This window comes from Xenia sp. Carnegie-2017, unplaced genomic scaffold (genome assembly GCF_021976095.1).
Source record: "Xenia sp. Carnegie-2017 unplaced genomic scaffold, XeniaSp_v1 HiC_scaffold_20, whole genome shotgun sequence".
In the NCBI taxonomy this organism is placed as follows: Eukaryota; Metazoa; Cnidaria; class Anthozoa; order Malacalcyonacea; family Xeniidae; genus Xenia; species Xenia sp. Carnegie-2017.
The window spans coordinates 6,932,373-6,944,739 of record NW_025813483.1 but is presented as its reverse complement, the minus strand read 5'-3'; the positions used below and the strand labels follow the sequence as shown (position 1 = coordinate 6,944,739).

General features: G+C 40.9%; 1 protein-coding gene across 3 annotated transcripts; it reads left to right on the top strand.

Annotated features, from left to right (window-relative positions):
* The first annotated feature begins 3,212 nt into the window (after window positions 1-3,212).
* On the top strand, window positions 3,213-12,199 carry LOC124443423 (protein mono-ADP-ribosyltransferase PARP14-like). 3 transcript variants are annotated; one of them, XM_046993917.1, is made up of 10 exons: window positions 3,213-3,528; window positions 4,387-4,502; window positions 5,013-5,208; window positions 5,571-5,813; window positions 6,039-6,272; window positions 6,426-8,359; window positions 8,962-9,297; window positions 9,531-9,752; window positions 10,104-11,198; window positions 11,907-12,199. In XM_046993917.1, exons 1-10 carry the CDS (start codon window positions 3,363-3,365, stop codon window positions 11,910-11,912), a joined length of 4,548 nt encoding a protein of 1,515 aa, XP_046849873.1. In that variant the 5' UTR covers window positions 3,213-3,362; the 3' UTR covers window positions 11,913-12,199. The 3 variants fall into 3 exon arrangements, with proteins under 3 accessions (XP_046849873.1, XP_046849874.1, XP_046849871.1); XM_046993918.1 differs by lacking the exon at window positions 10,104-11,198; XM_046993915.1 differs by having other exon boundaries at window positions 10,104-12,199.
* Window positions 12,200-12,367: the final 168 nt, after the last annotated feature.

The window sequence follows — 12,367 nt, the reverse complement described above, 5'->3', positions numbered from 1 at the left end:
TTGTCGAAGTCACGGAAGGCGTCGAGCAGCATCGCTGTGAGCAGGATGGAGAAGAGAGTGGGGGCAAGAACACAACCTTGCTTCACACCGTTCTTCACAGGAAATGGGTCCGATATCTCCCCACTTTCCTGGACTCTTGCCTGCATGCCATCGTGAAAGGAGGCTACCAGAGAGACTAGCTTCTTTGGACACCCAAATTTTCCCAGGATTTTCCAAAGGCCTTCCCGATTAACGTTATCGAATGCCTTAGTTAGGTCTACGAAGACCATGTGGAGTTCCTTGTTTTGCTCACGGCACTTTTCCTGCAACTGGTGAATAGCGAAACCCATGTCAGGAGTTCCCCTGCCTGCCCGGAAACCACACTGAGATTCAGGGACGATGGCCTCGGCAACATTTGTGATTAGCCTGCTTAGGACTACTCGGGCCAAAACCTTGCCTGCGATGCAGAGGAGGGATATGCCTCGATGGTTGTCACATAAGGTCTTATCAACTTTCCTCTTATAGATGTGCACGACGGCAGCATCTTTGAAGTCCTGGGGACCTTGAAAACTTTCCAAACCTCCTGGAACAGGGATGTCAGTTTGTCCAGGAGTGCCTGGCCTCCGTTCTTGTAGACGTCAGCTGGAATGCCATCAGCCCCAGGAGCCTTTCCAGACCCTGTCTGCTTGAGGGCTTTCGCAACCTCGTCTCTGGTGGGTGTGTCGGCAATTTCGTCTTTGATTGGCAGCTGGGGGAGAGAGTCAATGGCTTCTTCGTTCATCTGTGACTCTCTATTCAGCAGCTTGTTAAAGTGTTCAGCCCAGTGTAAAAGTATGTCAGCTTTGTCTGTTATCAGTGTCGTTCGGTTTGCAGACCTGATGGGGGTAGAGCCTGACGATTTTGGACTGTACACCGCGCGAAGCCCATCGTGGAGCTTTTTTGAGTCGTGAGCATCAGCTGCCACTTGGATTCTTCGGCTTTCTTTTCCTACCAGGCGTTCTTCATTTCCCGCAGCTTGTGTTGCACATGCTGCCTCACTTGCTTGTAGTCTTGCTTCTTCTTCTTCTCGCAAGCTTTGTCCCCTATAAGGTCGCTGTTAGCCTTATGGAGCCTGTCAATAAGCCCGTTGATCTCAGCGTCATTCTCGTCAAACCAGTCTCGATGTTTTCGCTCAACGTATCCAAGGACACTTGCTGCAGAGTTGTAGACTGCTTCTTTGAAAGTGCTCCAGTCTTTCTCTATATCCTCGCCCGTGATGTTAATGTTTCCCAGGGCTACCTCTAGCTTCTCTTGCAGCTCTTCTTTGTTGGGTGGAATGCGAGCTACATTCAACTTCCTCAGTGGCTTCTCTCTTGCTGATTTGTTCTTTCTGGCGAGCTGGATGTTCATCTTGCTCCGTAGCAGGCGGTGATCAGACTAACAGTCGGCACCACGCATGCAGCGTGTGATGTGCACGTCTCTGCGGTCCCTCTGGCGGACGATTACGTAGTCCAGCATGTGCCAATGTTTAGAGCGAGGGTGCATCCATGTGTTCCTCAGCTTGTCATCTTGTTGAAAGAGAGTGTTAGTAATGGCTAGCTCGTGCTGCGCGCACAGAGATAGAAGCATCAGGCCATTGGATTTGCACTTGCCAGTTCCATGGCGACCCAGGATGTTTTGCCATATGGTGTAGTCTACTCCAACTCGTGCGTTAAAGTCTCCAAGGATGATGAGTTTGTCTCTGCGGTTAACACTGGAGAGTAGCTGGTTGAGCTCTTCGTAGAAGGCTTCCTTCGCTTCATCTGGGTTTGTCATTGTAGGGGCGTAGGCGCTGACAATTATTGCGTTGCAGTCTTTCTGGAATTTCAGCTGCAGGGTCATGAGGCGATCGCTGATGCCCTGTGGCAAGCTGACTAGTCGCCTTGCGAGCTGAGTGCGTATGGCAAATCCCACGCCTGAGTGTCTTGGGGCGTTTTCCGGTTTCCCTATGCAGTAGAAGGTGGAGCCACCACCGACCTCTTCCAGTTGAGTTTCATCTGCAATTCTGGTCTCACTCAATGCGGCCATGTCCACCTGGTATTGTCCAAGCAACCTTGCTATAAGAGCAGTGCGTCGCTCTTGTCTGTCTCCTCTGTCCAACAGCGTTCTCACGTTCCATGCCCCAATGGTTAAGCGCTTTCTTGTTTTGTTATCCTTAGTTGTACGACCGCTTAGTTGGATGCCCAGGCAGGTGCGGTTCCTGCCAGGTGCAAGTAGGGCAGGCTTTGTTTAGGGATCCTTTTATCTCCCCTTCCCCATGTGGGGAGAGCAGTGCTAAGCCTAAAGAGGGCTGCTCTGTCACTGCGAGAGGATATAGGCGCCGTATCTGCCCTGGGTTTACGGCGGACGACCATCAATTCGCAGCCGCCTGCGTTTAGAGTCATGGCTAAGAACTTCCAGCAGCATCCTCTGCCTGTTCCTGTCACCATTTCTCCATCGCCACAGGACTTTAGATAGCTGGCGCAAAAAAGGGATGGTTGCATCACTTGATTCCGGCAAACCTGCTTGCCTGACCAGCACAGGTGAATGTTTTAGGTTAAGAGGGGATGTGCATGCCCGTCTCCACCCTCTCGTCTACTGACGCTCAATGTTCCACAGGTGCAGAAGCTGCCACGTGTAGAGCGGACCCAGCAGGTGCAGCTTTCTTCTTCGGAGTATCCGTCTCCTAGCCTTTCCCGTGACCGAGTACACCGCAAGGCAGCGGAGGCTTGGAGTCAGGGTTTTCCTTCCCCTAGGTGGGCTACCTTCCTGGGTTAACGAGCCACCACCTGCCAGAAGCATCTGGTTTAAAGGCGCCAGAGACCCGCCTTCGCCCCTTCTCCTGTCGGTAAAAGGAGTTCCGCTGGGCTTAGAAGTAAAGCCACACAAGCAGGCCAGGAGTTGGACTTGGTTGACAGAGGCTGTTTTAGACGCACGCCGTGAGGAGCATTTTTGTAAACACCGGGAGCTTATCCCCGGAGCCACTCCTGGCTGTGTCAACTTTGAAACCAAATGTGTTATGACACACATGTGTTATGTACTTATCGCAGGCACATACAACACCCCCCATGAAGCCAGTAGCAAATGATCGATCTTCCGGCTTCAATTTTCGCAAGAGATGCGTTATCCAGTCTAATATACATATCAGTGGGTCAGGCAGGTTTGCACAATGCTCAAATTCCCGGAAAACTGCCTTTACTTCCAGTAAATGCACTTACTTTTACTTTTACTTTTTTTTTATTACTGTCGAAGATTTTGCTATGCATTTATTTTATATAAATATTACGTGCATATTTGAAATACTAGCAGTATTTTTATTCGCTGATTTTTCTGAAGGCCTCGTTCGTTTGGCATAAAGGCACAATTTTCACGAACTTTGTTGAATCATGTCCATGTCTTCCAGACTTTTTGTAAGGAATTTACAAAGCGATGTTTCCTTGGATGACCTGATAATATACTTTCAGTCAAGCCGGTCTGGAGGCGGTGATGTACAAGTGGACAAGTGTGAAATGAACGGCGACTTTGCTGTTGTTGTTTTTGAACAAGAAGAAGGTATGAAATTAGGTTATTATTGTACTGTTTCAGTACTTACTATGAATTATTTGTCTCATACATGGAAGCAAATTGTACAATGAAAACAAAACAAGTAAACCCAGCTTATCTTATCTTGAGTTCTCTATGTATGGTTTCATTTTCTTCCAAATGATATGGTCATGGCAAGTCCCTAAGTATTGTCAAATATATGGTTTTCATTTGTAGTTCATGGATGAACATAAGTCCCCTGTTTATGTTCAACTTATATTCTCTTTGCATGGTTGGCTTATCTTCACTATATGTAAGGTTGCTGTACTCCCCCAATGTATATGGTTCTCAATTATGTCCCCTATTCGTATCACTATGTCCCTAATGTATGGTTATCATTGTCCTATGTATCATCTGTTGTACTTATCTATGTTATGATAATTAGCCTGACTGGAGTTGTTGAGAATCATGTTCGTATCAGCTGACATTTTTCAAGGGGTGATTGGTACATTTACAATTGTCAATGACCCAAATACTCTTTACATGACTTTCAATTGATTATTGCCTGACTGGCCTTTTTTTGCCAACAGTCATGTACTTCCATTTTCACGAGTCATTTTTATCTGCAGTCCACTTTGCTAGTTTCTTCATCAAGTTTCTCTTGCAGCAAGGATGTTTCTGATTCACCCATTATAAACTGTTAATGAAAGCTGATCACTTTTTCCTATGACTTCCATTTAGGTGAATTTATCTGCACTACTTACATTTTTGTGTTTTACATGGCATGTTTTATTTAGTTTCCCATGTCATACATAAAGGTACCCTTCAATCACCCAAACTGTCATGTCATAGCTCTTTGCTTGACTACCTATTCTTGTTGAAATTCAGATTTGAAAAATGTTCTACAAAGAGATCACGAAATCAAGGGATGTAAGATTGAAATCTCAAACAGACCATTCAAAGAATTGTCAAAGAAGAGATCAAAGAAACCATCTCTATCAAGTGTGAGTATTTCTGAGTCATATGTATGATTTGTATTGGCTGCAATATAAGAGAAAGTTCAATGAAGTTAAACACAGCCTTAGCCTTTAAACTCTTCATTTTTTTGTGGGGGTAGGAGTAATGGAACCGGGAAAAAGGAAAAGGAGGGGTAGGAATGGATAAACTTTTAACTTAAGTACATGAGTATCAAGATTTTTGTTCTTTTTTCGGCACATTGTTCTACAAATTGTACCAATCTAAGTTTCCATGGTTTGCTCCCCAAATTTTACACCGGCATACATTCTGTCATTAACAGGGGCGCACATGCCTGAAAACGTAGCGGGGGGCTACAACGACATTTATACTGTCTCTATTTTTCGTCCTTCATCAGTGTCTTCACCAAATATTTTTACATATTTCACAAATTCTGGGCGGATATTGCACCTCCTTGCACCTCACAATGTGTGTGCCTAGTCATGAGGTCAATGAAGATACAATTCCTTGAATATGCTTCTTGATTGGTGGATTTCTAGAAACCCACGGTTGACCAGAACAAAGCGTATCTCGGTGAAAGTCGTTCTGTTATTGTTAGTTGTATCAATCCCGATACAACAAGTGAAACTTTATCACTGTTCTTCGAAAATAACCGAAGAACGGGAGGAGGAGATATTGAAAAGCTTACCCGAGTTGGTCCCGAGTTGGCCCACGTGACCTTTGTGAAAGCAGAAGGTTTGTCAATAAAGATTACTTCCATAAACGTTTATTAATAAAGCGGTTTTTCCTTGGCTACACAATGCAAGATTTTTCCGTGGGCCATTTGCTCAAAAGCTCTAACATCTCTGTTGCCAAGTCTTTTTCGACTTTATCATGATCAATTTCATTTTGTCACTATCAACTTAGTCAATATCAATTTAGCCTTCATATTAAATAGTTCTCTATAAAATAGTCAAAATTTTGCATAAGATATCTCTCGTTTTATGAAGCTCTGCACCGAAGTTTTACGGAATGACGTTATTCGGAGTATGTTTGTTTAATAGTTCTGAGAACTTTTAGTAGGTAATTAGCTAAAAACTCATTCACCATTATTTTAGTCGCAGCAGAAGTTTTGAAACGCGAAAAGTTAGAGCTTGAAGGTTACGTGCTGCAGCTGAAAGAAAAACCACCAAAGCTCTATCTTCCTTTTGACAAGAAGAAATTGTACGTTGAAAACATTGACCCGAAGACGACAGAAGATAGTTTATCCAATTACATGGAGCTTAGAGCCAAGGTCGAAGTCCGTGATCTGCAGTGGGGTGTCAATCACAATGCCCTTGTTACGTTTGATGAAGAGTTAGGTACAAAAGATGTATTTTTTCCGAATAAATAGCAAGCAAGCTAAGAGAAGTAGCAAAACATTGTTATGGACATCACTTCATAACGTTTTGCTTTTGTTTTACTCGATAACGTAGCTATTGCTTAAAATTTGCATAAGGTCACACCAGCATAAATCGTATGGCACAATACGTATGACAAAAGTATAGTTTTGTTTTTGTGTGTGTGTGTTTTTTTTTACCAAACAGATCTTGATAAAGTATTGCGCGAAAAGAAAAAGCCTTTAGAAGGAGCCCAGCTGAAAATTTCCCATCCTCCAGTATGTAACACGCTGCTGATTACTGGCCTTACCCACAACACAACAAAGCAGGCAATCGAGATGTACTTTGAAAGCGAGAAAAACGGTGGTGGTAAGATCTATGGCGAGGTCATTCACCAAAAAGAGCGTGGAGAAGCAATTGTTTCTTTCTGTGATCCTGACGGTAAATATTGGGAAACATGAAACATTGATTTTATCTTATAACAAACATAGAAAATGAAACGTTGATTTTTTTGATAATTTGATGTATTGCTTGGTTTGCGTAGTAAATTAGAACAGTAGCCTTCGTTTACAGTTGTAACATCTCTATTTGTAGTTGTAAAATCTTTGTCGTGTAAGGATCACAATTTAAATGGAGCCGTGTTGAATGTGCACGAGCACTATCATTTCATGAACGAAATTAAAGAACTCCGTGGTAAAAAGATTACTCTGGACAAATTTGTGATATTTCACATTAACCAAAAATGTCGTGGAGAGTTCTGTCATTATTTTGGAGCTGAAATGCTGAAGAAGGTCAATGAAAATCCCGAGTCATTGATGTTGCCTGGAAAAGTAGCGGATGATATGATGTCATATTTCGACCAGTTTGTCCACCTGGTTATACCGTTTAGCCAAAAGCTTCTTGAAACCTCAAGTGAGAATTTATATAAATTATGTTCATTGCCCCAAAAGCAAGATGAAATTACGGCTCTTGTTGATAAAACTATGCTCAGAGTTGTGGCAAATAAAGAGAAGAGGGAGCATGCTCGCCAAATGTTTCAAAACGCCATATCCAAGATGGAAAAACGCTTTCACGCCGGTGCCACCAAGTTGACCATTTCTGGAAATAAATTAAAGCTTTTTCAGTTACACGGAATTGACCAAGTCATCAAAAATGAGTGCCAAGTCGATGTTAATGTTGTACCGATGAAAAACACTATAACTATCAAAGGCGGGGAGTCGCAAACGCAGCAGGCAAAAAGTAAGATTCTGGGACTGTCGAGCCAAGTAACCGAAGATGTTGTTGAAATAAAAGAAGGGCGAAAAAGATTTCTTGAATCTGGAAACCTGTGCGCCATGAACTATCGCATGAGAGATGCTAAACTAAAAGGGATCATTTTGCTTAGCGAGGAACTGAAAAAATGTCAAATAAGGGTGCTTGTATTTAATAGCACCTCATTGAAAGACATCAACGCGTTTTTAAACGAAAATCTTTTCGAAAGGCAACTATGTGTCCACGGAGAGAGCAGTGGTCTTCTTCAGAGCAGTCTGTGGCAAGACTTCAAGAGGAAGGCTATTGGTTCGAATACTGCCTTCCTCCATTTCATTGAGAACGGCTACAATAAGGTATTCCTTGTAGGCGAGAAAAAAAAAGTGCAGGAAAGCTATTTGGCTTGTCAGGATTTTCTCATGAAAAACACAATAATGAGTAAAAACATACCTGTTAGTGAAGGACTTAGCCGATTTTTGAAAGTATACAGTGATAAGGAAATCCAAAATATAATGCAAGAGTTTCCAAATGCCACAGGAAAAATTGAGATCAATGACAAAACTTTAGATATCAGCGGGACAAGGTGCGTGCTCGATAAAGCTACGAAAACAATAGAAAGCATTCTGTCGAAAGTATCCTCAGATAAAATTCAACTTTTGAGACCACGTGTTCAGGAATATTTTAATGCACAAGAAGGTGGAGGGCTTCTCACTAAAATGGAACGTCAATACAATTGTGTTATTCACATTAGCGAGGACGATGATAATGCTTCAAATGATTCCTCTAATGAATCTCGTGCTTCGTCCAGCAAAGGGAAGTCAAAGTTCCTTGGACACTATGAAACTCAGGAAAAGATTTCTCTTCGTTTATTTCAGGGAGATATTACAAAGCATGGATGTGAAGTTATCGTAAATGCCGCCAACAAGGACTTGAAACTGATCGGAGGAGTTGCCAAGTGTATTTTGAAGGCCGGAGGGAAAGAGATTCAAGACGAGTGTGATGCTTACGTAAGGGCGACAGGACAATTGTCTGACGGTGAATGTTATGTTGGACGTGCTGGGAATTTGCATCAATGCAAGCGTATCATACACGCAGTGGCTCCACGATGGGATAAAAGCAGTCAAAATAAAAAACTTCGTAAGAAAGTACGTGAGACACTTCATGTTACCTTCATGAAAGCGTTTGATTTAGCAAAGGAATACCGCACTGTCGCAATCCCTGCTTTGGGAAGTGGCATCTTTGGCATTCCCAAAGATGTATGCGCTGATGTTATGATTCAGGTGGGTGATTAAACTCCTTGAGATAGGTTGCCTGAATTGTACTATCCAGTGGATCTTTACGTTTTAAGCTTCTTATGAAGGTGGTTATGTACGATGATGAATCGTTGTTTTCTTTGAATTAACGAATTGTTCTATTCAGTGGTGTAACCAGCCTGCAAATTTAGTCCCATGCTATGTAGGTTTTTCTGTGTTTAGTTACTGTGAAAAAAATTTTAAAGAAATAAATAATAACAATGACCTGAAATTTACCTTGAAGGACTACAACTTGCTTGATGACTACGCTACTGATTCTATTGATTGTCTAGTTTATGTTATTGCTTTCAGACTTTCATTGCATATTCTCCATGCTTGTATTTTAGACATTTTTAAATGTAGTTAATCAGATACTTAACAACGAAGCAATTGAGGAAGAGAAAATTTAATTTTTGTGATTTGCAAGATCATTTGACTTTTTTCGTTGATGTATAACTGTAGATCAACTTGCAGCTAAAGTCAGGACTGGCTCTTACGAGAGGTTGATTTTTGTCATGTTCAATCTGGCGTTAGCATGCAAACGGTTAAAAACAACTGTTATTAAATTTTTCATAAACTGATTTTTTAAGGCGGCCGAAGAGTTCAGTAAATCAGCTCATCACGATTGTAAACTGAAAGAGATTCACTTTGTCAACAATGACACCGAGAGCTGCAAGGCTTTACAAATTACTTTGGACGCAAAATTTGGCAAGAGTTTGACCACCACGCCAGTGTCAAGAGTTGGATGTTCTCCGAAGGAAAAGAATGTCGCTCAAGATCATTTGGAGATTGAAAAAGTACAACAACAGAGGCCCGAATCAATTGTGGCAGATGATGTCCATCATAAAGTGAAGTCTGCTGACCACATCTTGACAAAGGGAAGCATGAAAATTTCAGTGGTCATTGGTGATTTGTCTAAGTATCAGGTATAAAGAATTTTGCTTATAGATTAGATGGATTGTTAGAGAAAGCTATTGGTAGATAAAACATCGCCGATAGAGAACAGCGACCAATTTTGTTTAACACATACATAGTCTTGATTGCCTACGGAATTTAGTACAAGAAATGTTGTGTAATATGAGCTGAAAATTTTGAAAGTAGCAGCATAGTCCGTGTAGCTTTGTGTTTTGAAAATTCTGATCACAATGTCCTTATGCAGGCTGATGTTCTGGTCAATACCACCAGTGAATCCCTTCAACTCAATGCTAATCCCTGCAGTCAATCTTTAAGCTCAGCTGCTGGACCAGAACTTCAGAAGTCATGCAATAAGTATGGCTCATTGAAGTTAAACGACATGGCAATCACTCAAGGTGGTAATTTACATTGTGACAATGTTTATCATGTCGTCTGTGTTAAATGGAACGACGGCGAAGGAGAAAAGGTACGTGTGATATTAAGTATGGAGTTAGTTAGGCTGAGCCAAGGAAAGAAGGTGAAGTGACATTGTTGTTCTTTTGTATACTTTTAGTTTTGCAGCGCTCCTTGTATTTTTGCACTGTTGGGATCCCTTCTGTAATTTTTTTTGCTTTGAGGACTAAAGTTTAAAATTGGCAAAAGTAGTGTCAAAAATCGATGGTTTCTGATTGGTTTAACCTGACAAAAGCAACTATTTGTACTCTCTATACCCTCTAGGTATTCATGTGTTATGTGTACGCAGTATGATTGTGCTGCTAGTAGACTTTCAAGCGTACTGTTTTCCATTCTTGTTAGATTGCTAACACTTTTTATTCAGGTATTACGATCTATCATAAAGAAATGCCTGTCAACCTGTCATTCCACAGGAAAGCTGTCTATTGCTTTTCCTGCGATCGGGACAGGCATTCTCGGATTTCCTCCCGATGCAACCGCGAAAATTTTCTTTGAAGAAACAAAGTCATTTGAAAGAAAGGTGTCGACTTGCAACATAAAGGAAGTCGTTTTCGTCATTTTTCACAAAGATTTGAAAACTATTGAAGCATTCCAAAATGAATTAAAGCAACAAGAAGAATGGAATGAAAGCAGCGAATCTGAAGTCGGCGAGGCAAGTGGATTTCAACAGCGATCTAGTAAAAATTTTAACTCGTCTGAGGACGATAAAAGTAACGTGGGTTGTATTGAAGTGTGTGATAATAAGAAAGTCGAAATCGTCAAGGGTGATATCACCAAAGAAACGACTGATGTGATCGCCTTTGTGACCAATCCTCGCTTAAAAATGGACGCTGGGGTCGGCAAAACCTTATCTAAGGCTGGTGGGAAAGACATCCAGCTTGCATGTGAACAGAAAGTAAAATCAGGCCCAATATCAACGTCGACAACCATTTTAACAACTTCCGGACAGTTAAACGTCAAGTTCGTAGCACATATGGTCGTGTCAAACACTCCAAGCTTAAATGAAATCGGTGATTGCTTGAACAATTGTCTGGCTCTAATCACTAAAAAGAAACTTGAAAGTATCTCTTTTCCTGCTGTTGGAACGGGCTCCCTAAAATGCGATGCCGAAGAAGCTGCTTTGACAATACTAAATACGATTGTGCGTTTCTTACAATCGTCTCCGGGCTTGCCGAATAAAGTTCGAATTGTTATTAGGGAGGACAAGCTTGTCAAAGTATTCCAGGAAGCTGTGAAGAATATCAAGCTGGATGACGATGACGAAAGTGATGGTTTTGTAATTGTAAGGAAAAAACCTTCTAGCAAGTTTAGGAAATTTGAATCGTCTACCTCTAGACTCGATGGGAAGTTTGAATCGCCTCATATCTCTAAAACTATGTTCTTGTTTATCTATGCGCAAGATATGAGCTCTTTAATGTCTGTGAAAGGAAGTATTTCCAAAGCCATCAAATCTTTAAGGGTAAGGCAAAAGCTTGAACACGATCACATGCACAAGCTATCGGAGTCCCAAATTAAAGATCTACATCAGCTGTGCAAAACGTATGACATAGATGTAAAAATGGAACCGGAACTTGACCGAATTATAATGTTTGGGCATGCTGATGACATACTCAATTAAAAGTGAAATTTCCCAATTCCTTGATAAATTGCACAGAAGAAAGACGAAACAGGAAAAAAAATTTTGATAGGTGTTTCCTGGTTTTCTACATCATTTCACCATAACGAATCATACCACTTTTCATTGTGCGTCTTCTTTTGAATGTACCATTTGGAATTTGACAAGTTGTAGGAAAAACAGTGAATTATTTTTTGATGAAATAATTTTAGCTTTACCAACTGAAATTTCGTTTGTCGTAACTTGCATAATGTAATATAAAATTTACCATTTTACAGTGGCGGATGTAGTGTTGGTCAAAATAAATTACTGCTGTACATTTTGGCATATATTTACATTTCTAAGCCCCTCAGAGACATATATATTGGTGAAATTATATTTTTTAGAAATTCAAAACCAAAAGTGTTTTTCTGAAAGTACTTTGAATTTAAAATTAAGGAACAATAATTTATTCTGACTGACGCTTAATCTGTTACAGCATTTTTAGTCAAAATATTCGTATGATTAGCTACAGGCCAGGATATAAATGTATATACTCGTTTTTTTTCTCAGCAATAGATGCGAACATGGAAGCGAAATGGAAGTTATTCATGAAAAGAAAGATTGTACAGTTTAATACGATAGGTTTTTGAGTGCCATGTAATAAGTTACAACTGGAAATGTATGGAAATTATGTTGATAGTTGGCGAGAAATTAGCCAAACGAGGGAGAAATATATATGTCTACAACAATTGTCTTTTTAAAAAAAACGGAGAATGTCTTTTTATTTATGCTGTACCATAAAGTTAAATTATGTCTTGGACTGACTGATGAAGTAATAAATTCGACTTCTCATTTTTTGTTGACATTGCGTTTGCCACTTTTGGCTAATCAGCGTCGGTGTTTACAGCGCTTTTAGCCAATCAGCATCAGAGCATACAATTTTTGTATTTCAGCCAGTCTTTCCCTATTTGGGCACTGGGCAGTGGACACATGCTTTCACCATGGATGCCTACTTTTTGTCCAGCTTTGCA

Excerpts from the sequence above, each read along its gene's own strand:
- LOC124443423 (XM_046993915.1), top strand. The coding sequence starts at position 3,363 with ATGTCCATGTCTTCCAGACTTTTTGTAAGGAATTTACAAAGCGATGTT. Across the intron at positions 9,298-9,530 it reads GTGATTTGTCTAAGTATCAG|GCTGATGTTCTGGTCAATAC; the intron begins GTATAAAGAATT and ends GTCCTTATGCAG. Across the intron at positions 9,753-10,103 it reads ACGACGGCGAAGGAGAAAAG|GTATTACGATCTATCATAAA; the intron begins GTACGTGTGATA and ends CTTTTTATTCAG.